The 26,009-nt window shown below is 39.2% G+C and overlaps 1 protein-coding gene across 1 annotated transcript in view; it reads left to right on the top strand.

Moving 5' to 3' along the window:
- The first annotated feature begins 2,110 nt into the window (after positions 1-2,110).
- The window catches only part of igsf9bb (immunoglobulin superfamily, member 9Bb), a 150,781-nt gene continuing 126,882 nt past the window's right edge, over positions 2,111-26,009 (top strand). The window contains exon 1 of the mRNA XM_036588980.1: positions 2,111-2,403. Coding sequence (XP_036444873.1) covers positions 2,337-2,403 — 67 coding nt within the window. The 5' untranslated portion in view covers positions 2,111-2,336. The remainder of the gene's footprint in view (positions 2,404-26,009) is intronic.

Below are 26,009 nucleotides of genomic sequence, written 5' to 3'. Positions count from 1 at the left end.
CTCTACTGGGGTTTTAATCATTGCATAACTCTCTGGAAACAAACTGTACATGTGACTGAAGTCTAATGTGTAATCAGCTCAAAATATCTTAGCACATATATAGACCTGTATATAGTGTAGATTTTTATGCTTGTGGGTAACCGCAAAAGTCTGTTCAGTGTCATTTGGTGGGTGACTTGACCTCACCTTGAGAAATTATGCATCATGGCACATTTATATTAATATACAGTACTGTGCAAAAGTCAGAGACAACCCTTTATTTATAGTTATTTATTTTTCAGGAGATATTTCTGAGGGAATTAGATATAAGATAATCAAACTACTTTCATAACAAAGGCAAATGTCAAAAGAAAATAGGTGGAAAAAAAAGAGTTTCCAAAACTTGGGTGAAAAATCCACAGGTGTTTCTTTCCATCCTTCCACTGTAAGAAGACAACTCATCACTATGGGTCTGAAAGGATGAGTAGCTTTCAAGAAGCCATTACTAAGAAAATAGACAAAATTCTCAGAAGCTGCTGGTGTTCTCAGAACAATGAACTGGCCACCCCGGAGTCCAGACCTCAACATCAAGAATGTGTTTGGGATTTCTTGGAATGTGAGAAGCAGTAAATGCAACAAACTTCTAAGCAGAAAAACATCCCTGCAGACTTCTATGAAAAAGATGGACAGCATACCTTCCAAAAGGAATAAAAAGGCAAAGAGTAGATACCCTAAATACTGAAAGATGTGAAAATATGTTCAATAGTTGAGATTTCTGTGCAGTCTTCTGTTATGTTTTCTGCGTTCCTGACACTGAGAAATCTGTATCTCTTGGCAGGATTTGATGGCTAGTTTGAAAATTAAATAAATGAAGGGTGGTCTGGGACTATTGACCAGCACTATAGTTAACTCAAATGTGATGAAAATGAAAAAAAAGTTGCTAGTATAAAAATTGGCTTTAATGGCAGTTAAAACTGTGAGAGCACAGAAGCAAAACTGAAGGATGAAGCATTGTAGCTACATGTCAACACAAGATCCCCTCGCCATAAACTCCTCAGAGGATGGCGTTTTGAGGGTAAGTAAGCATTGGCAGAACACCAGGCTTTCCATTAAAAACATTGCCTCAAATGCATTGTATAGCAAATACCAGCATTCAGTTCACTATGCATTCAGTTGATATATATATATATATATATATATATATATATATATATATACACACACACACATATATATATATATATATATATACGTGTGTGTGTGTGTGTGTGTGTGTGTGTGTGTGTGTGTGCCCTCACAGATTTGTCTTAGGTGTACAAGTTTGTCTTTTCTAAGGTAACTGGATTCAAATTTATTACAATTTCTGGGCACTCCTGTGTTTCTAATAACAAACTCAGCGTTTGGTCACATAACCAACCATCATTGATCTCTGCGTTCTCCTTCGAAGCAGCCAGGCCTCTCTGACCAGATCTCAAGCTAATGACAGGCTAATCACGTCTCTTCTTCTGGAACTGGAATAAGAGTTGGACTGATTCCACCATGATGCGTGATACATCGCTACGGACGTGGGATATGACTCAACAGCTTCGCACAGCGTCTCAGCATAAACGCACAGCCTCGCTGAATCAACGCAGCAGAGGCTGCTGTGTGCGTAAAACGCATAAATGCGCTGGGAATGGCGTGTGCCCTTCAGAGGCGCTCTCCCTCCATCCTCCAGCCTCTCCCTCCATCCCTCAGCCTTCTCGCGCCCTCGTTTGCCTCCTCTGGAGCAGGTGAAAGGTAAAAGCCCCGCGCGCGGCTTGAACCTCTAGGAGCCCCTTCGTTCCCTCCGCTATTGCGCATGATACTGCGGCTCGCCCCGCCGCCCCGCGCGCTCCAACTCACCTTGAAGCGCACGGAGCGAGTCTTTTTGACTCACGGAGTGACGAGGCGCGCGCCAATCGGCGGCCGCGGCCCTCCCACGCGCGGCCAATGAGCGCCGAGCGGGGGCGGAGCCAGAGCGTAAAGCCCTCAGCGCGCTTGGTTTCGCGCCGTGACAGTGCCGTGGAGCCCCAGTCCGCCTGGCGCTGGCGCAGGTGCTCTGTCTCTTCCAGAGCGAGAGGGAGAGCGAGAGAGAGAGAGAGAGAGAGAGCGAGCGAGCGAGCGAGAGAGACAGAGAGGATGCGAAAGGATAGAAGGGGAGGGAAAGAAGGAAGGGAAGCGCCGGAGAAAGGGGAGAAAAAAGTGTGTAGGGCATGAATAAAGGGATTTCAGCAGCTCATAGTGCGTCTAACGTCCTGGGGGCTCGGCTATGAGTGATTCACTGAAAGGGGCACTTTGAGATATGATGAGGTTTCTCACTGGTGGGCAATAGTACTATGATTTGGTATGTGGCCACTTTGATAGCAGCAAGTGTATTCAGCACCCGAGGAACGGCTGCTCAAGGTGAGTTGAAGTGCAGTGTTTGAAACGATGCTCAACTTGCGTTCCCCCCCCCCTCTTTGATGTAACCTTGATAACTATTCGCATTTCACTGTTGCGACATTTCCTAAGGCTTAAATACTCCAATATGAAGCAGGTAATGTTACGCTTGATAAGTTTCTGCGTGATGTCTGGTTAACCTGGCTTTGATTTCAGATGACATTTTTATTGACTGGTCTGATTAGCCTAATGTAGGACAGGTGACATTCGTGATAGGAAAGTGTGCGTTGCTGAACTCAGATAAGAATATGTCAGGCTCTGGGAGCCTAAGTAGTTCTGCTGTGTTCTGCACTGTAAACTGTTTCTGCAGTATGCACCTGTCCAGTGTGCACTTGATGTTACTTGAGGCTTGTGTGAGCATAGCTTTAATTATCATTTTTCTAAAGATACAACAAGTATTGTTCATGCAAAGGGATTGATACAATGTACTAAGGCAGGTGCATTGGTATATTCAAGGTAACCAACTGCTTTTCTTTACCTGCTTTTTTATTGCTGGATGCTAAAGTGAACCCCTTTAAGGCTTGTGCTGTCCTTTGATTCCTTCTACCTGAGCTTGATCTTGAAAAGATGGTTAATTCTTAAATGAAGATGCTGTCGTTTAACATGACATTGGCACTGGGAGTCTTTTTGAAAAGCTGGAAGCTGTTTTCATCCTGTTTTGTTGCTGGAGACACATGAAAACTGATGCATTTATATATTTTTTGTGTGTATGTTGTATGCGTGGACTCATATAGCCCCGCAGTTTCGAATGCGTCCACTAGGTGGCCAAATATTGCAGACGAGGACTAACCATCAAATGCTCAGATTAATCTTCTTCATTTCAGTTTATAATATGCTATTAGACCAGTAGGAAATCTGATTATATAAATAAATATGCATACTTTTGTAGGTCTTCTTGCATCACCTGTAAGGAACATCTGACCACGCTTGCTGCATAGTGCCTTTCCTAGTTATAAAGCGAAGGAGTTAATTGCTCTGGCTAAGATGGTGTGAAGTGTCACCTCATCTCTCTGAGTCTTTCACCTCACAATGCTAGGCCATGTGGTTTATTACATATGCTCCACATCTCCCTCCTGTGTGACCCAGAGCCACTCAGTCAAGCTCCCTCCTTCTGCCCTAACACTGCTGTCTCAAGCTGTCATCTGGCAAACACATCTACTTTCACCAGCTATAAGCCTGGCCAAGCGCCAGAGCTGGCCTCTCCGCTTTGCTGCTTTTCTGCTCCGTCGACACAAAACCGAGAGCAGGGTTCTCACTTCAGAGTGCCAGGAGCTGATGGAGCTGGTCAAGGTAAGGTCTGTTATAACAGGCTGAATGGCAGCAGACTGCGCCGCACTTGTTGATGCTTCTTGCGGCTTCCCTGAGGGAGCAGTGCGTCTTTAACCATCTCATGAGCATATGCCCAAAAACGTCTGTCTCCCTTAAACTGATTATGACTAATCTGCATGCCCAAATGAATGCTGCTCTGGTGGAGCTGCAGCACCCAGGCTCCAGTCTGAGCAGGTAATGGGGAGAACTGATACCATGGCAGTGAATGTAGGTGGTATAGTCAGTGGAGAGGTCGATGGGTTCATCCTGCTTAGACGTCCCCTCGTTGCTATCAGCCTGAGCTGATGAAGGTGCTGGATTTAACTTTAGGCCTGGAAACTTGTTCAGTAGCTTGTGTATGTTGAGAAGACTCTTAAAGGTTAAAGTTCTTTGCAGTGGTTCTAAGAACCTTTAATTACTCTAGAGCCTTTACATGATGTAAAGGTTCTTCACACACACAGGCCCTGTGGACCTTCTTTGAAGAATCATCCACTGATCCATTGCATTTTTGCCCTCTTATTTTCTGAGTGTAGGAGAGCAGTAAGAAGGCCTGCAGCAACTTTCATTAAGTGGTTGTTGGATAATGTTGGACATATATTTCATGTAGCTTCACTGCCCTGCATTCTGCTGGCTCTCTGAAGCCTTTCTTCTCCTCTGGCTGATTGATTATTGTGTGGGTTTTTCCCCCTTAATGGACGAATATAAATTGTGCATCAGTGTAGAGAATGAAAACTTCCCATCAAATATCACCAAGTTTCCGATACAATTCATTACACGTATCATTTTTACTACCCTGTAGCTATTTCTGTTTAAGATAGAAAGAGTTGGAGGAGAAAATGGCTTGAAATTGGTGTATCCTACCTTGTTGGCTTGCTTAAGCAATACTTTTAATGTCTCGTAATTATGATTTATAATGTTAGCTTTAATTCAGCCAAATCACTCTTGGTGAGAGTTCTGGTCCAGCAGTGGAATGCAGCTGACTGGGTGCATGGAAAGCTGTAGAATACTAACCACACTGGGAACAACAGCTGAGGCAGCCAATTTCCAGATGTATTGGCTCCAATGATTCGGCAATGGAGGAAAGGTTATAAGGAATAAATCTGCAGCGAGTCATTTAAGCAGAGATTAGTCATGTATCTTGAAGTCAGCATGGGTGGTCTAGATTTGGGTTTCACTGCACAGTTTGTATGTGCTTTAATGCACCTGATTCAGCTGGATGATGAACTGCTGAGTTGAATCAGGTGTGGGGAAAATGTTACATTCTATAGCACTGCAGCCCTGAAGTTTGAAACTTTTGGTCTGGCCCTTGTGATATGTTTGAGTAAGAAGATCTCGTTTCTATGAATGAACTTTTTTTCTGACAGTTTGTGACCTCTTATTACTCTGTTCCACTGCTAGCATAAACTGATTTTAGAAGTTCCTGTTTAATTTGAATGGTGAAAAGTTGCTTAGAGCACCTCAGCTCCCAGCTCTCTGGAAGGTGGAGTGAGTATCTTATCTGTCTCTGTGCCTGGATTCCATTTCCCCACTCTCAGCACTTCAAAGGCCATTTCCTGTCTCTGATACACTTTCTCCTGAGCAGTCTGCCTCTAGTCTGCTGCCACAGCCTGGGAGAGAGGCATGTGTTCCAAAGAGGTCTCCTGCAGGGACTTTGTGCAGCATTAACTTATTTCAAATGTAGATATTAAATCCCCCAAACTCTACAGCTCTTTATCTCTGTACAAGTTATGGAGGTCAGAGTGAAAAAGTTGTAAGGGTATGGGTAAGTAGCTGGTTGGTTTCTGAGCCCGTTCGATTTGACTTTTAGCTTCTTTGGCATTTTATTAGATGCAAAACACCTTCTTGACTTGGCTGGTAATGCACTCACTCACTCAGTCACTCACATTTAGCAGGCTGAAGATTTTCCATAAGGGGGTGCCATTAGCTCTCAAGTGGCTTCTAGTGCTTTGTATCAGTGTTTAACAATATGGAAGAAAACTTATATTTCCACTTATATTTGCTCATATGAAAAATATATGTGCATTATATGTGTTGTTTTGAAAATATGCTAAACATATTTAACAATGTCACTTTTAAATATTTAAATATATGTCAGTATATGCACATATATATGTCAATATAGTTGCATTTGTTGATGAAATATATGTAATAGTGTATTTTTAATATTTACATGTATGAAAATAAATTACAAACTTGACACATATTGTGAAAAATATGTGGAAAAATATTTCCTTTGCATATTGGTAATGATGAAGAACCATGTGAGTTTTATCATACCTGCTTCTTGCTGAGTTTTCGAAGTTTTCCTAGTATAGATTCTTTGTCTGACATCATTTGGACATGTGTTAAGAATTTTACAATTATATTAAATTATATGATATAACATTACCATTTGCGACTGATTAGATTAAAAAATTTGTTTTATCCAGCTTTTACCAGGACAAAATTTTATATTTATCCAGGGCATCCTAAACTGTATCTGTTTGGAATTTGGCCCATCCAGTTGTTTTGTTAGCCCACCAGATAAGGTCGTCTTTTATATGGCCGATCTGGACTAAACCTGGAACCCATCATATCAATACTGATGGTTAGAAGTAGGGTTCTTCTGGCCCCCAGCTAACATGCCAGTCAACTGGTATATGGGCCAACATTGACTGTGTTCTCCTCCCCCTCCTGTAGCCCCTCTGCTTCTACTGAAAATGATCATCTTTCTTCTTTTGGCTGATAGTCAGAGGAGGAGCCAATGCAAGTAAGACTAGAAGAAGATGTTCCATATATAGACACATTCAAAAGGGCTCTGTGGAACTTGGTTAATTATTCATGAAGTTGAGCGGGTGTAGTAGTTAAGGTCAGTATGTTACTATTTCTGGCTCATCAACACATGAAAACACCACACTTATATGTGAGAGCATGCCAGGTGTCTGTTTTATTAATGGCCTATCAGTGAATTGATCCGTCTTTGTGTTCCTTGTGTCAGCCATGCACACGTTACAGTTGTGAAACATGCATGTACCAATGTAGTATGCTGTACCTAATCAGGGTGCATTAATTGAAAAAATATTCTAGAAGTCTTCTCAAGCTTCATGCATTTGGAAATACATGATTCCTCACTTGTTCCATGTTTCTCCATGTGTTACACTGGTGTGGTATGCTCTCCAGGGCTATAAAGAAGTGGCTCTCCAGAGAAAAGAACCCTCTCACCTTGTAACCTTCCTGTATGGCTTAAATTATGTATCTGCCAAGCAGGGAGTGAACAGGCTGGCATTTGTCCATGTACTAAGAGTTGAATCATCATGAAGCAAGTCTCTTGGTCTCAAGGTCCATGTAAAACCAGCATCTTTACGTCTGGTTTAGCAGCATTAAACTCACTGGGCAGAAAACCTTTGATCTATGAAGAATTAAGAGCATGGAGCTATCGATCGATATGTACGCCATACACTTGTCTTGATCCGTGATGCTGCCCCCAGCACTCTAAAGGGAGGGTCACAGCAGTCAGGCCTTTTTTACCTGCTTGTTGAATTTCAGCCATCATGCAGTGTTGATTTAGAGATTTGCTACTTTTCTTGTTGACTTTGATCAAAATGCCCTTTGCAATCCTGTCACTTTTTCAACACTTTAATTATTCAGAGCTCAAACAATAGAGGAATATTCCATGCTTAAATAAAGAGCATGTCACTATTCTGCTTGTAGAGTTTGGTTCCACTCTACTGGGCCCATTTTACAACCAATGTCTTTGTTGATGTTGTCTTGGAGACTGCTTGGTGGCTGGTGGCTGTCTTTTCTATGCTACAGTGATGTCTTGACTCATCCAAATCATGAGGTCTCTAAGCTGCTGTCCAAATGCACATGCTGGTCAGTGCTATCATTGTCATGGTAATCCTTCTGCACCCAAATGCCACATGCTGGTACTTGACACGAATGACAAAACCTTATCTAAATATGGCTAGGTTAAGTGATCCCTATAAGAAACTGTCAGAGACCCTGAGGATCATAAAATGAAGTGCTTCTGCAATTCAACTTTGCTGTGCACCTGTATTTACAGAACTAATGTAGCTGTGGAGTTTAGGTCTGTATGCAAAGGGGCATTTGCAATGCCTTAAATGAGTGAGGCCAAAATAGATTACATGACAAAGCTTCTTTAGGAATCTTTTAATGTTTTGTTGTTGTTGAGTCAGTGTCTCAAAACTGCTTCTTTACATTTTGTATTATAGACCTTCATACGTACATATTTGCTTTATATAGAAATCATGGGATCATTGCCAGCTTCACTGGATCTGTACAATTTCAACATACAGAATTTATCATTATTTGTCTTAAAAAAGAGCCTAACGTGTGTGGCAGGCTTGGTTAATGGCCAGGTATTAGACTAGTGACGTTAGAGATGAGTAATGGAGGAGTGTGGTGGTGCCACTGCTGACTGATCATAGAGTGGGCTGTGTGTGGAGGTGCTCATTATGATTCACATTTGGGGTGGGGGGTGTTGGCGGTTCAACCTGCCCAGCTGGAGTAGAGGAGGAATCCTGCGGTAGCCTCACCAAAACCAGTTAACTGGATAAGTGGCTTCATGATTCCCTTTATGACTCTGAAAGCCTAGCTTTACTCACATATTTGTATATTTGGGTTTTGAACTTCTGTTCTTTGGCGAGCTCTAGCCATAGAGATAGGAATGATTTCTTCTTCTGTGCTGGAGGATTTGTGACACCAGGTTGAACCTTTCAGTCGTATTAAACTTTTTATGGGCCCATGTGCCCATTGCCTCAGGCTTAGCACTGTGGAAGTTGAGCTGAAGAGAAACCTGCACTGTGTAGCTCTCATATTTTGATGTCAAGCTTCATCATGCAGTGTGTGCCACAAGGCTGGCCACTATTCACAAATTAGGAATCCAGTGATCATTTGTTTGCATAATGCTTTAACTACTTGATAGAGAATTATTTAATAAGCATTTATAAAAAAAAATGCGACAGAAAATCTTGTTAATTGATGTGTGGAAAGGAAATATGCCCCAGGCTTTAAATCTTCATGTTTTGGACTTTAAATGAAACAAGTTTGTTAATAAACTAAGTCAGAATGGTGATGGAATGCTGCGTTAGCTGGCTGAACCCTGAGATCTTGGATACTAGCTCTGTTCTTGCTAGACAGCTTGTTGTATGAATGGTAGGCATAGTTAGTTAACTATGCCTAGGGTAGCTACTAGGTTAGCCCAAGGGTCATCACATGGCAGGCTTTAGAAAGCTAGCAAGGCCATTAAAATAGCATTTGCAGTCTTACCTTGATTATATATATCATTACCATCACCCACACTTACTAGTGCCCTTGCTAACTAGCTGTTGACTGTCGTACCACAATTGCTGGGTTTATTTGGCTGATTTTGAGGATTTGCTATAGGCTCAGAATTAACTTTAAGTCAATTTGTTAAACCAACTAGCCATCAGTGCCACTAAAACAGCCAGTAATCACACATGATCACCGTTACTGACACTTATAAGTGGCTTCGCTATCTTGTCATGCCATGATTCATGGGCTTATTAAGCAGCAGTTGGGGATCTTCTATTGACTCCACATTGTCCATATTTTAAACTAGCTATTGTTGTTTAGAGCAATAGTAGCTAGCTAGCATCAGCTTTTCAATTAGCTCTCCTTCCAACCATGAGCATACCTCTCCTGGCCTTGACTCTTGTTTCATAGTGAGCTCAGAGTGGGAGCTCTGTTGGTGCTGTCAGTACCAGCAGTGGAGGCTGTAAGTGAGGAGCTGTCTGGTGAGGTTTGATCATCACCTCTGTGAATGTACGCTTATCAGCAGTCTATTGGTAAAGGCTTTGAAATAATAGACCACATCCTCCCTTTACCGCATAGGCTGAGAGCATCAGATGATGAACTATGCATCCAAGGGCGTGTGGAAATTGTAATGCAGAAACAGAATCGCTTTTTGTTATTGATACACAATATGTTGGTACAGCCTTTTAAAGAGCATGAAAGAAGGGCGCAATTAGGACAGGGACAAATAGATAACACTGATTTTTTTCTTCATGTGTGGGAGGGAGTTGAGTGCCATTCTTGTTGGCATAAAGGCTGGTTGTTTGGGTTGAGCTTATTAAGCAGAGATGGTTCTGCGTTTGCACGCGGAACACAGGAGGGGGAGCACTTTTGTTCTTGGTTTTGTTCTTTGCCAAGCTCTCTCTGTCAGCAAACTGTTGCTCCTCTTTACTCTTACGTTTCCACTTGGCGTGCCTTATGTGTCACTGAGCTGATTCCAGCCCTGCTTAGGTAGGAAATGTGTTGGTAACTTTCTAGCCTGACACCTGTAGCGTAGTCTCACAGAGCCAGAGGTGATCTTGTACACGATCTTGTGCAAGAACGTCTGGGGAACAATCATGAGGATTTTTGGGCTAAATGTGAGTAGGAACATAGACTTATTAGGGTAGGAAGACACTGAGTGTGAAATTTTTAAACCAATCCATCACTTTGCAAGAGCAAGAAAACACCAACACCAATGCCAACACTAAAAGTTGAACAGCTTGTTCTCAGACATATATTCTTCTTATGAGATCATGTCTGGCCCCGTAAGACTAATGTGAGTCAAGCACACAACTCACAAAAAGTAATAAAAGCACAAATCTAAAACAAACTAAAACTAAAACCATGATGGTGATAAATAAAACATTAATTCTAATTCATTGCACCCTTAGAATATACATGACTTATAAAAGCTGTATTTGAACGAGAGAGTTACAATTGTAGATTGTATAGCAACATTTGGTAAAAAAGCCCCGGGCTTCAGCCTCCCTATTAATACACTAGTGCCACCTACTGGGTGCTTTTTGAACTACAGTAACGAACATACCTAAAATTATAGTTAATTATGAAATGTAAATATTATAGTTTTTAAGGGTGATTTTTAAAACGAGTATTCAGAAATACCAGCAAGTGTTCAAAGCTTTAAACTGCTGTTTGGGTTAGTTCATGGTGTACCCTTTTTCATTGACAGTGATTTTGGTGGGAATTGTTGCAGTGGTTTGGAAGTACATTTGTGTGTGTGTGTGTGTGCGTGTGTGTGTGTGTGTGTATGTGTATGTGTGTGTGTGTGTGTGTGTGTGTGTATGTGTGCGTGTGTGCCTGAGTTTGTTTGGAGTTTCTTGCATGTTTCCACCCATTCATGCTGGTTCATTTAGCTTGTTAGCATAGAGCTGGCTGCTAACACTAGAATATCGGTGTTTGTTGGAGAACACTGGGTCAGTGTGCTATGACCTTTAAGCTCAGCTTTTGGGTTTTAGACTAATCTTATATGATATTGCGCCTTCGTGCAGTGATTCTGCGTTTGTGTGTTTTTTGTTTGTGATAAACCATTGTTGGTGTCTTAAATAGCAGATCTCAAATGTAAATAACCCAGTCTTTGCTACACAATGTGAAGTTTACAGACACTGCTCTGTAGTGATCAAACTGCTCTGTCTGCCTGGGCTAACGTCAGCTTGATCTGAAAAGGGTGATATGGAACATGATAATGAAGTGAGTGAAGAGAGTTTTTTTCTCCTTGTTGCTTTAGCACATTATTCAAATAACATTGAATCCAACAGAGAGTTGTAATTTTCTGGATTCTAAGGAAATATTCCTGGAGGGGTAGCAGTTTAACGTAATGGTGAAGGAGGTCATAGATTCATTACTGCATGTGGCAGCACTAGTGCAAGAGTGCAGAGCTCTGCTGTGTACAGGATATGTGGAGACAGATATGAGTGAGTGTGTATAACTGTGTGTGTCGCGTGAGAGCTCAGCAGGGTGGCGGGCAGCATGCTGTTGGCCTCTCTCCCCTTTCCCCGCCCCCTCGGCTGGCCTGCTTCCTCCTGCGGCTCATCTTTCAGCTGGCCATTGATGCGGCGCACTCAGCTTCCTCCCGCCCGGCTCCTCCATGCCCATTAAACATTCATGCCCTGGCCATGAGATACTCCCCTACTGTACTCCAGCCCTCTGCCCAGGAAACTCTCACTCTTTTCCTTGCTCCACCCGTCCCTCCTTCCCTGTTACTGTTTATTTGCTGAACTTAGCGTATTCGGGAAAAGCATAAACATAGGATGTAGCCTGTACAAGGGTTATGACACTTTATATGACATTTTAATGTGATTTGTTTATGTTATACTCAGCAAATACATAGAAATTATGCACTAAAATTTGCAGAACAAGTTTGTTCCTGGTAAAGGATGTGTTACTTATTTTTTTCTACAAAACATTTGACAAAGGATGTTCAAACTTTTGTATACAACTGTACAAAGCAAATAAAGCTAACAAGTAATGAATTGTGCAAACTGCATGCCTAAAACATCTTACACTTGAGTGAAACCGTGTTGAGTTGTTTAGTAATCTCAGACATACTTGTATGGTTTCTGACACTATGACACATTGTTATCTATAAAAACGCACACAATGGACAAACATTCAGGCCTCAAGATGGCTACTACTAGTGTTTTATAGGACATGCTTTTTTTAAGTTACAGCCTGTTGTACATGATCAGAAACCACATAAGCACTGCTAGGTGCAATTACTTAACACCTCAATGTGGTTTGAGGTGCATATGCGGTGATGTAGGCCTGTAGTTTGCACAGTGCTAACTGGTAGATAGAAGTGTCTACAACTTTTTAGCTTGTACCTCAAGGGAAAAACTAAAGACCAAACTTCAGACAATAAACATGTCTTGGTTAATTAACTACATTTAGAGTAATGAGGACTTTGTGTAAATTTGATTTTATGGCTGAAACATTGCTTTTAGGCCCAGCCCGTTTTTCCTCTCCTCCCCATTGATCCTTCAGAGAGCAATCAATTCAGGCCCACATTTCTGTCTGTGCATCTACATTTCTCAATCTGTCTGGCTGCACTATATCTGTTAAATTTAGATTTATCAGGCTATGTGTATATGCATGTTAGGTCAGGGAGTGCACTGCAGTGGGCCTCGCTGCTGAGTGCCCAGGCCAGGAGGGACACTGACTGTCACTTGCTGAAGGTTAGCGCTGATGGATCAGGCCCTTCTGAGCTACGTCCTCCTGCTGCAGTTCCCTCTGTACCCTCGCTGCACTTAGAGGTAGCTGTCTTTACACTTTAAACTCTGGGGTCATTGTTCTTGTATAAATCTAATGGATTATTACTCAGTAATGACCAGGATTTATTCAGGAACTACTAAAAAACAACTCTATGATATGTGTGTAAGTAAATATGTAAGTACAAGAGTGAGAAATGTAAGTCTGGGCCCACTGATGGGTCCATAGAATTTAAAAAGCACATGTCATGAAAAACTTTTTTTTTTTTTGAGTAAAAGAGTTCTTTCTGTCCTTGATATAGTGTATGCGTTTCTAGTAGTGCCATTCATTCTCCAGTCCATGCAACCCATTAATGGAAAGAAAGCTGTAAAAATACCCGATTTTGAATATATTGTTTTTGTGATGTCATAAAAACCAATGCATTTACATATTCCCCCATTTCACGTACATCAGTTTAGCCCATGTATTTATGGTGAAGTTATAATGAATGGTTCAGCCTGAACAGGAAGCACAATAGTGAACAGCCTGTCAGAACAGAGGTCATTTACATATATCTTAAAGGTCTTAAAGGTGCAATAACAGAAAACACTCTGTTTAACTGTAAAGGATAAAACTGAGGATGGAAAATGTAAAAATGGATTATGACTGTTTTTGGTCTTTAAACCCACTTAAACATCAAAGACAAATTAGAAGAACAGTAAAAACTGCCTCATTCTTTTCAGCTCAGTCATAAATAGACAGATAGATTCATTTGTTGCTAAACAGCATGTTGGTATTGATAGCAATACACCATGCAATATACAATATAGAGGACTTACAGATATATAATGTCATGCAAGAATCCATTATATTATTATATGTATATATATGTTATAAGTCCACAGTTTCATTCTTACCAATACATTCTCTCAGATCTGCCCTGCTGCCTGCCTCCTCTGTTCTTAGACCATTAGGTCAGTGAGAACATCAGTTTGGCCTTATGTAGGCCTCTTGCTTGAAGGAGCAGCCAGGCTGCCCTGCACACTGTAAAAACATTCTCTGGCCCGCCATCACTTGACTGTGGAACTGTAATTAAGGCTGCCATTTAGCTTTTTGCCATTAAGGGCTGCCTGGTCCTGTAATTATCCTCTTCCATTAGAATATAAGTATGGCAGGAAGAGGGAGGCTGTGGAGACAGACACTTTTAAGGTGACATTTATGTCCATCAGAACACATATCAGATTGTTTAGCAAAGCCTGTACGTTCAGTGCAGCTTTTCTGCAGAGGAATACAGAAGGGGTAGAAGAAACAACAGTTGCTGTTGCATAAATCTGTGCAACATATATGTTTAGAACAGATCAGCCTTTTGGCCGTTTTAGTGCACATAATGGGGAGATGAAGACATGCATGTATGTGTGCGCTACTGTCTCTCTGCACTGTGTGAATGAGCTCTCATATTCAGAAAATGTCTCACAGCTCAGACAGGGGCCAACCTATCTAACCACATCAATCACACTGTTACAGTGACCCTGTCTGAAGTGTGTGTGTGTGTACACAAGCATGTGTGTATTACAGTTATCTTACCACATAAAGCGATTGTGATTTACCTTTTAAAAGGTTAAATAAACAATTACAAAACCTTGATGTTGAAGTTAATTTGACCTAAATTTAATATTTATTTTAGCATTTCTTATTTATATTTATTTGTTTTTCTGTTTCAGATAATGTATTTTCAGTACAGCGAGCCAAAGCACTTCCCTCACTAACTGTTACTGTGGGCGTGTCACAGTCTCTTACAGCACTGGTCGCCAGTGCTGCTCTTTTACATAATGTCTCCTTGCATCACTTAAAGGGGAATTCCACTGACTTATCGAAATTTACTTCATAATTCATTGGCTAAGATGTAAGCAAAGTCTTTCAGAGGGGTTTGATGTGAAATGGTTCATTGTAGAGATTTCATTTCATAACTTTCTATGGGGGAGAGTTTCGGAGGCGGATGTCTGGCTCCTATCTGTAACGATGGGGCTGAGGCAGGTTGCAAGTGCAAAGTGACTTTATTAGGAGCATTCTAATACTCGTTCATAAAACAGGCAAGGGTCAACACACAGCCAGGGAGAGTCAAGGGGGCATGACACTATCACTGCCACTCTGAACAGCTCTGACTACATTTCTCTAGAGTGGAGAATTTCCCATCAAACTACTATGAAAGACTTTACGTTTAATCATTCAGAAATTTTCAAAGTCAGTGAAATTCCCCTTTAAAGCCTTGATTTCCAAAGAGTAGGGCTGTCGCAATAGCTCAGTTAAACACAGTTGCTCATAAAAATATATAGAAAAAAAGACAGTGTTATACTATGGATTTTGTATAATTTTTAAACCTTTTTAACTATTTAAGGGCAACATCAAAACTTGGTTATTTCTGCTGTATAATCTGCTGTTCTCCATTCACCATATGATTTCTCAATGCTGTGGTTGCATTTATTTGATATGTAAAGAGTGTGAGCTAACAAAGCCAAAAATTCATAGTTTTTTGTTTAATTTGTATCACAAATTACATTTTGAACAAACACACAAATGGGAGTATAAATAACATGTCAGTCAGGTTTTATTGCTGCTCTGATTGGGATGTCCAGTTCTTGTCTTGGAGATCCACCACCCTGCAGAGTTTAGCTACAACTCTAATCTAACACACCTGATCCAAGTAATGAAGGCATTCAGGAGTGTCTGCTTCTCCAGGGTGGTAGACCTAGAACCAGGATTGGGCAGCCCTGCTCTGATTAAACAAAATGATAATGAGCGTTTACTGATCTGAACTGTGCTCTGAGTGAGCTCACTCGTTCAAGTAAAAAAGAATCACAGTGCACCCAACAAAAAAAAAAGATTCAAATAGGGCCGGGCAATGTGACAAAATTATCGTTAACATGATAAAATATGTCACAACTGCATAATTCATTATAAAGAGAGCAGAATTAGTCTTGTTTAACTGAATTTAGTGCAACACAGTATGTGAACAATTGAATAAAATGTGTTATATTTGTATTTGTTGAGTTTTTATAGTATGTTTTAAAATGTAGCACTAATGGTTCTTTTTTTTTCTTTTTTCAACTCATCAGATGTCTGAAAAAATAAGTACCCACATCGTATATTGTGAAAATTTCTTGAAGTATCACAATACTACATTTTTGCCATGTTGCCCACTTCCAGCCTCAAGCATCTTTTATACAGTGATAGAAAGCACAGTAGCACACAGATGGCACTGATTCTACACACTGATACATTTTCATTCTAGTGGCAGATTTAAGCAAGTTAAATTGGCTATTGCCAAATTCTTGCAGTATTGCCGGTGATACACTTAGTTTGAGTGTATGAACTGAAACCTTTTTTAAGGCGTCATATCTTTTTTCCACAAAAGTATTTTGGAATCTTTGAAAGGCCGTGGTTTGTTAATTTGCAGTAATATGTAGATAAGTTTCAAAACATATCATTCATATCATCGTGCACAATACAAGTCAATCAGAACAGATCTCATTCAGCTTATGAGAGTCTTAAAGGCACAATAACAAAAACAGCTTGTCTACTTCTAAAGGATAAAGAGAGGTTGGAAAATGGCCATGTAAAAATGAATTATGACCACATTTTCTAAAAGCACATGAGTGTTAGAAGTTGAAATTAAGGGAAAAAATAAAAGAAAAATATATGATATGGGCCCTTTAGTGTAATCGATAGTAACAGACCAAACACTTACAGAAGACTCATCAACAAACACATCTGTTACTGGTCAGGATGTTCACAAATAATTTTGTGGTTTGCTTGAAGCTTCATTTGCAAATTGCAGCCCTTTGGCATATCAATATTGCATTGGCCAAAATAGCAATAATAATTAACAAACAGTATACTGTGCAGTCCTAATGTGCATGTGTGTGTGTCAGGGGGTGGTTCAACTGGTTTACAGAAAGGAAAGTATTGATATTGATATCTGAACTTAATACATGTAACATAAATACTAATTCTGTGTAGTATTACTGATTTTCCTGTGTGTTTTCATCTGGCTGACAGAAATTGCTTCTGTGCAGCAAAAGAAGAAACATTTAACTCATCTAGGTCTACGCTCAGTAAAAGCATCAGGTCCACTGGAGGAAATAGTTCCTTTTTTCAGCTACTTCAATCCATACTCCATTAAGCACTGCTGTTAGATGTCTGCAGTTATAAGCAGTGAGCATCAGGTTTGACCTAAGGGCAAAACAATGCAACATTACTGGACAAACTTCCATGTTAATGCCCGTTTAGCCATTCAGAGGCTGAATGAGAGTGCCTTCAGCCAGCTAGCTCATGCTCTGGGTTCTCCCTACTTGCAGAGTGCGCACAGGCATGATGTGTAGAACATGAACAAGGCTTGCATGCAGTGAAAAGGTGGAGGGGAGGTGGGCAGGGAATAACTGTCAGATATAAATAGAGAGATATATTACCAGCAAATCAAACTGCAGCTTATGTAAGGCTAGTGGATGCTGAGCTGGTGCTGGTGTCATATGCTGGGCTGCGTTGTTACCCATATGGGCACAGGCCGAAGGACGCAGAAATCATCGTCTTGCCTGAGTAATCAAATGTCACGGTGTACGTTGGCCATATGTTTGAATTAGGTCATGTGCTTGAGTAAGGACAAAACTTCATTCAGAATTCAGAATGTGGTTGGTATAGTGTAGTGGGTTACACCGTTGCCCCCCAGGCTGCAGAATGGGGTTAGATCCCTCCCCCCCTTGGCAAGCACCCTACCAAAAAGAGTACTTGGGCAAGAGCCCTAACATGACCCTTGCCTAAGTGTGTAAGAAACACAGCATAGGCATCAAATTGTAAGTCACTCTGGATAAGAGTGTTTGCCAAAAGCCGTGAATGTTCAGAATTTCAGTTTGGGAGTTTGTACAAAATAAGAAAGGCATTTCTAGGTTGATCTGTCAATCATCTGTCTTGTGGTGTTATGTCAGAGATGTGTAGAGATCAAACTGATAGTGTCTTTCTTCATAAGAAATTGACCTATCCATGCTCTGCCCACAAATGTTGCCCAGTTGGGCCATCTTTACAGAACAAAGATACAAGAAAAGATATCATTCAACCTGATGAAAACTCCTACTCACTGTGTTTAAAGTCACTGTATATCATTGAGTTTCAATTTAAAATGCTTTGATATGACAGTGGACTATGTTTTTGTAGCTAATCAAAACTAGGCAGGTGTCAAATGCCAACATTAACTTGATTACATGACAAAAAATGCTAAACACAATCTATCCTTACAGTGTGACCATACAAAATAAAGATTTTTAAATTAGTAACACATTCTGAAGTTATATTTTTAAAAACCGCTTAGGTATTTTGAATATTTTAAGATATTGTGCTACAATTTGTCATTTGGTTGAATCAGATTTTTTTTTACCAGTGTTCTGTATCAAGGTGGTCCAGCCTGGCCACAGTTGCTCTGATGGAACGCATTTGTGAGTGGAGCATACATGGGTCATTTCTACACTTCTTTGATATAACACGGTACTAGTTCACATTCACATTAATTCTTTAATTTGTTGATTCATTCACATGGGCTTAATCAATAATATAGCCCACAGTGCTGTGAAAATGTATTTGCCCCTCATCGATTTCTTTTTGATAATTTGTCACATTTAAATGTTTCAAATCATCCATCTAATTTTAATACACGATAAAGACAAGATGAGTAAACACAAAATGCAGCTTTTAAAAGATAATTCTATCTTCATTTATTGAAGATAAAAATGTAACTGGTTGATTTAGTAGCTAAAGGGGCAATTACTTTTTCACATAGGTTCGAGTAGGTCTGAACTGCATTTTGTCCTTCAAGAAATGAAATTATCATTTGAAAACAGCATTTTGTGTTTACTTAGGTTATCTTTGATGATCAGAAACATTCAACTGTGACAATTATGCAAAAAATAGAAGTAAATTGGGAAGGGGCGAATACTTTTTCACAGCACTGTACATTACATAATAAAATGTAATGGCCGTTCCATGGAAATTAACTGGGGTACTTTTGATTAAAATAATCAAATAAGCTATTTTTCTCCGTGACTCTGTTATGGACGCTGTTGGTTCTCTGTGTGTGAACTGTTCTGCTTTGAGCTGCTAGTGAGCAGTGAGGGGTGACAGGGTGAGAACCCCCTACTGTGAAAACAATTCACAACTCTCCTTGCCGAATTAAACAGATCCCACAGTTTTATATATAAAAAAATAGCATTTAATCACAGTAAAACACTTTTATTAATCTTGACTCATTTCTTCCTGATTTGAATATATTTTATCAACATGAAGACAAAAGCTGTGGGGTGTAATCATGCAGTATGTTGTACTGTGTTGTGTTGTGTTGTATTGTTGCTAGAACATTAGCTTGTGCTTTGAGCGCTCTAATAAAGTAAAAATGGAAGATAACACTTTATTTGGAGTGGTCCTTTGTAGATGATTAATAAACTCTTAACAGATTATCAGTAACACATCAACAACATATCAGTGAAGCAGCAGTAGTGAAGCATCTGAATACATTGAAGTAAATATCTTGAAGATGTGCTGTTGATAGATTACTTACATTAAGTAGATGTATTGTTAATATGTTACTTCCATTACACAAAACCTAACCTTACCCAACCTTACCCAACCCCTAACCCTAACCTTGGCCCTAATCCTAACCCTAACCTTAACCTCAACCCAGAACCTAATACTTACCCTCATTTGTTTTTGAAATGTTACTGAGAGTCTGTTGAGTGTTTGTTTTATCTAAAAGGATCATTCAAAAATAAGTGTCACTACCTGGAGAATTAAAATACCAACTTTAATATATTAACATAAGGCACAGTTTCAGGCACTCCTTATTTTTACTGTATTGGAAAATGTACTGAATTGGGACACAGCTGTATCATATTGAACAGAATGATGACTTTTGTGAATCATCATGGCCCTAGTAGTAGGTATAAATACTTTATATTCTTCGAGTGCCACAAAATCCGATGAGAAATCATGCAAGTTTAATTTAGAGTTATGAGAGAATAGGTAAAACATTTAAGATTATCATAACATCATCAGTGCAGCACCAGACTGCAGCAGAGAGGATGTGTATTGCGTAATGATTGGGGTGTCCATTCCCTGGAGGGTGAGCAGCCTGTTTTCAGATTAGCTGTGTGACCTCCTCTCTCAGCTGAGAGTCTGTGAGTGTGTGTGAGTGAGTGAGTGAGTGAGTGTGTGTGCGTGTGTGTGTGTGGTCTCTAGCGGATGTGTGCTGTACTCGAATCAGATCCTCTCTCTGCCTCCTGCGTTGTTTAAAGTTGGGGAAGTTATTGCTGCAGGAGAGCCAGGGATTAACAGAGAGAGAGAGATTCTCTACTCAGGAAAAGTTGCAGACTAAGAGGATTGGATACGGTCAACATTTCACCAACAATATAGGATTTGCGGCTGGCGTCTGCCATAGATCCTCACCATGTTCACAATCTCATTTATTATAGTGCGCTCTCCATTGTCAGATTTGCAGCCTCCACGCCAGTGTTGGAGCTGGAGCATTGCTGATGAAGCACTCTTTAGCAGACATAGATGGGCCTAGTGATAGCGAGGCTAATGGGCTAGCCTGTGCAGCAGAGCAGGGATGGTTCAATATAGAATTTCTGATGTGATATCACTAACTGATAATTAATACCTTATTTTTTTGGGTCTTAAAAGAGGTTCCCACTATAATCCTCTTATGAAGTGCAGTGAGTACAAGACAGGGTAAAACTTTGACTGGTCATTGATTAATTACACATAACAGCGAAATGTGAAATTAAAATGATTAAAGTGATTTGTGTCAATTCTAATTAACTGAACAGGTTATTTTTATGTTTTACCCCATAATGAAACACTTAAAATGTCAGGTTTTTTACGTAACTAAGTAAGTAGTTTTTAAGATGCTCACTTAAGTAATATGTACTTATATAATATATAAATCACACTCAAGTGAGTTCTAATTAACTAGACTGATCATTTGTATGTATTACCCCAATACTGAAATTAATATGATTTTGTTCTGCTAATTAAAGTGGAAAAAGAACATAGTGTTAATTCGTTCAAGTTAGATCCACATAACATAGTATAAAAAAAGATGCACACACATAGGCCAAGGGGGCAGGACAACACCAAGAGGTTAAGTAAAACAAGAAAAAAATATGCAAATAGATGATGCCAGGAGCCAATAGGAAAGAGTTGAGTTTACTCAACAAGATTGCATTGACCAAACAAATACTTATGAGTTAAATCTAACAAACTAAATTTCATTGAAGCAACACAACTAACTCAGTTTCACTGATGTACATGCTTTTTTTAATTAATATCAATGTAAGAAAATGAACAAGCTATTTCATTTTTTTGAGTGTTCAGTAGTATTTAATGTTAAGAGTCTACCTCAGACAAATTATGTTCTTGAACAGGGAGCTGAACCCAGTTCTGTGGGATGGCGAGTTATCCACTTATGCTATCCCTTTCAGAGAGTTGAATAGAATGACAATGCCCACCACTAGTTATTAACCATGAGCTAAAAAGGGATGCTAAACAATTGGTTGTAATTATCAGCTGTAATTCTGAAGTGTCTGCTCTTATACTGACTACTGAAGTGCATGAGACAGACAGACAGCGAAAACAGTGATCACATTGAATTCTGTGCACCATGATTTGGACACAGCATAAAACTGTCCACAGACAACCTCAGTGTTGTCAGTTGCAGAGTGCTGTTAAAATGGTAGAGCTGTTAAAACCCATTGATTTTTCTCCTCTTTACCAGATGTTAAAGAGGAGGTAAAGTGTATTGATTTGAATAGTGAGGTGCAGTATTGTCAATCCAATAATTGAAAAGACAGATTATTCATTAACTCTGGTAACTGGAATTCCAATATTTACATGCAAATCTGGTGAAAAAAACTATATATATGTGTGTGTGTGTGTGTGTGTGTGTGTATACATATATATATATATATATATATATATATATATATATATATATATATACATACATATATATATATATATTAGGGGTGGGAATCTCTAGGCACCTCACGATTCGATTCGATTACGATTCAGAGAGCTGCGATGCAATTACAAAACGATTCTCGATGCATCTTTTTTTTCTATATAGCATTTATATTTTCTCACTGTGTGAGCTCAAGTTTCGAGTTCAAGTTTCAAGTTTATTTGGCATTTGCACGTCAGGACATTTATGCATTGAAATGCTTGTGGTGAGGCTCAGATAATCACTCTACAGAAAGTAACTAAGTAAAAATAAAAATACAAGAAAAACCAACTGAAATATATTAAATCTACACAAAATATATACAGAATATAGCGACAATATACATTTTAAAGTGACTAAGTGACTCTGTGTTATTGTTATTTGAAGTGACTTGGTACTTTTAAAGCAAAGTATTTGTAATGAGCCATAATGAATTTACTTCCAATATCTTTTTTAATAAAACAAATGGAAGTGATGTGGTAAGTGAACTAGAAGGCTCTCATTCAGTGCTCTGGTTTGGAGTATGAGAAGCTGCTGCTACTCATCTGCGATAAAATGCGCAGTTACGGTGAAATAAGATCCAGTGGTGATGGATGTCCACGCAGCACATGTTACAGCTATTCTACCCATTTTCTTCAGTGATTTTATAACTTCGGTTTTGGTCTCGTTGTAGAGACGGGGTGGATCGCTGTGTCAGTAAAGTATCATTGAGACGGGTCATGTGCAACATAGTGCGAAAGCCCTGTTTCGCAATGACTGAGAACCGGTGTGCAGACTGCAGGTCACATAGCAACGATGCGTTATTCGCATTTATAAGCAGCACAGTTGGTTTCCTGGTACGTTAAATCTGCAACGAGAGACTGTCAAACACTAAAAAGTGGCGAAGCTGAAGTCGCTTCTCTCTTTCGAATTCTCCCGTTCCACCTTAAATGGTGCCGCATTTACATTCGGCGCCTCAGTTAGAATTTAAGGTGGAACGGGTAAATTCGAACAAGAAGCTGGAGAATAAGAAGCGACTTCAGCCTCGTAAAACAGTCGAACGCTGAGAGACATTTAACTGATCTACTTCTGAGGAAAAGTTTTCTGGTGGAGATGGGAGGAAAGTGGCTGTAGGCGAAGCTTAAAGCAGAGCGAAGTAAATCTGCATTTTCATTTATATTGTTTAGCCTATACTAGGACATTAACACACACTGAGACATACTGGACATTAAATGTTGTGGCTCCCAAGGTGGTTTGATTTTTGTTGAAAGGTCAAAATGGCTCTTCTTAACATTCGGGTTGTGACTCCTGACCTAACCTGGCTTTTAACGCAGAGGGAGCCGGTCGGATTTCTCGATCATCCATGTGTGTTTTTGTTATGTGCCGCCACAGACTGTATATATATAACATACACACACTAGGGCTACATAATATGGACAGAATAATATTCAGGTCTTGTCTTTGACCTTCATAACCATCTTCCATGTTTTAAGGTGTATTTTATGGGGGAACTGCTGACAGTAAGGCTGAGTAACCTGATCCTCCTAATGCTCTGTGCATTCCACAGAGACCCTCCTCAAACAGCACTCTCAGCTGAAACACTCTTCAGCATATAGAAACACTGACCTGAGTGGCGTATATACTGAATATAACAACAAAATAGCAAGACATTATTTTAACCCGTTAAACTCCAGGCTTATTATTCAGCAGTGTTTACTTACACATTATTACACACTATTAACCCTTAAGTCACAAGTTATCTCCGGCAATGACGAGAGCATGGTGTAATTCAATATTAAATACTTCTCATAATTAGCTCAGTGAAACAAGTGGAGAAATTCTATGGAAAGTGTGGATTGTAAACCTTCAGTCAATACTGCATTTGTGTTCCCAAGTAGAAGAGGATATATTTTATTATGTTTTACATTTGTAGGAAAGATATTTTTTGAAAAAACATGTTTTTTCATCTTTTATCATCTATTTTTTTCTTGACATCGAATAAAATTTGGAAGTGCAGAATTGAACTTGTCCATATGGAATGTAAATTCATTGTGTAACTCAATATATAGTTAAATGCATTTTATTTAACTGTGTAATTATATTTGAATAGTATAGATAAACAAAAGTAATCACTCATTAACCTATGTTATGAAATTATTATGCAAGTTTTATAGTAATGAGAGTGAGCCCACATGAGGCAATACTGCATTTTAACATTGTCTACTGAAGTGCAGCTATATTCCAAATAAAGGCTTAACTTGGATTAGGGCTAGCTGACAAACACATTCTTCGTCAGAATAAAGGGAGTATATAAATGTCAGTGTGTTACGACAAAGTAAACTAAGAGCTGGGAGAAAAATGTGTTCCTGAATTCTTGGCATGTAATCTGTTAGACACATATTCATATCTCATAACAGTAGCAATTCTCTTTCCAATATCCAGCAGCTGTTGTGTGCCTGTGTTGTCAAGGCTACTGAGGTTAATCTATCCTCCAGATGGGAGACGTATGATTAAGACTCAGCTTCCCAAACTCCTCGGAGGGCACTGTCTGATTTCCTCCCCAACTTTTCACTGCGATTCTTTCCCAGTAATGATGTTAGAGCCTGACTCAATACCCAGTCAGGCAGAGAAAGAAACAAAATATTGGATTTCACTAATGAGGTTTTAAAGCCTCTGTGACAATTGCTTTTTTAATTGCTGGCAAGTAATCAAAGGACTGATAGAGCCACAGAAGTATGCTCCATCGCCACTGCGTCTTCTACTACAGATGGCCTTCAGTGGGCGAGCTTGACTGAGTGTTCGAATTGTAGACACAGGGTCATATGGGCAAATTATGTCTGAGATGCTGTGGAACAAAAAGACAAGAAAATGAATAGCAACGTTACAGCTTACAAGTGTGTGACAAGGTTGAGGTAAAAAGTATCTTTGAAATAGCAGTTTTTACTATCCTAGAACTGAAGAAAAAGTCCTCAGTTGGTTTGGATGGTGTGATCTAACGCACTTGATAAAATACAGACCCTGTTATCTAAAAAGCCTGCAGCATTCAGCTACACAGCGAGATTTAGATCATTTTTATAGTTCACTGTAAGACAAATTGTCCTCAACAAGCCTGTGAAAACTTAATTAAGACTTTGATGTGGTTTGAGCAGATTGAGAGAAGCTTGGTGATGTATTTTTCTGAAAATGGTTTGGGCTATTTGGGTGACTATTGAGTTCCAGTGTTTCTTAGTTCTTAGCAACACAGCTCAGAATATGTATCTGTGTGTATGTGTGTGTGTGTGTGTGGGGGGGGGTTGTGTTTGTTTTTGTACTCAGGAAAAAAAACAGAGAAAAACAGGGCTAACCTACAATATCAGGATGAGCAAAAATGGTTGTGACATTTGTAACATGGGCAAAATCTTCTGGCATTAGTCACTGTTGTTAATGTTAGTATTAGGATTAGGATGCAGGCTTAGAAAGCCCATGTTACGTAAAGCTACTTACATATACACAGCCATTCAAAAGTTCGGAATCATCATTTAAAAGACTGGAATCACTGTTTTTATTAATATAATTAAGATAATGAAAATGCTGCTACTCTACAACTTTATAGGTGTCAACTAATTTGTAGGAAGAAAAAAAAGAGATATTTTAGATGTGTTCAGAATAACACAGTCATGCCGACGATTCCAAAATCACTGAGAAAACTGTTTAGCATTGACAATGAAGTTATAGTAAAATTAATATCTAGAATGCCTTGCATTTGGAAAGTGAGGATCAAATATCGAGGCAGATAATTTATCAAGAAATTACCATAAATAAATAATCACAGTATTTATTTTTTGTTAAATAACATTTCCTAAAAAGTTGAAATATTGAATAAAATATCTCAAAATACAGTATATTCTGGTATTTATTTTATAGTATTTCAGTCTGTGTAGCGTACATTATTACTGAATATAATAACATTAATCATCAATTAATTGATTCCAAACTTTTAACCGCCAATGTATGAACTACAAATGGAACAGTGTTATTATTTATAGGTACTTATGTATGTGTAATACATATAAGACATGGTATTATTACATAGATATGACATATATGTAATAATGCATGGGATTTTTTTTACTTATAGATACTTACTATATATTTATATAACGTTTCCAAAATGGTAACTTTACAGTTTACTTTTAATGTAAGTTAATCTAACAAGTAATTGTGGACCACTTCTGTTGGTCTATTCATCATGAAATGTTCATACAGT

This window comes from Colossoma macropomum, unplaced genomic scaffold (genome assembly GCF_904425465.1).
Source record: "Colossoma macropomum unplaced genomic scaffold, Colossoma_macropomum, whole genome shotgun sequence".
Taxonomy (NCBI): domain Eukaryota; kingdom Metazoa; phylum Chordata; class Actinopteri; order Characiformes; family Serrasalmidae; genus Colossoma; species Colossoma macropomum.
The sequence above is the reverse complement of the archived record's forward strand: the minus strand, read 5'-3'. Positions and strand labels throughout refer to the sequence as shown.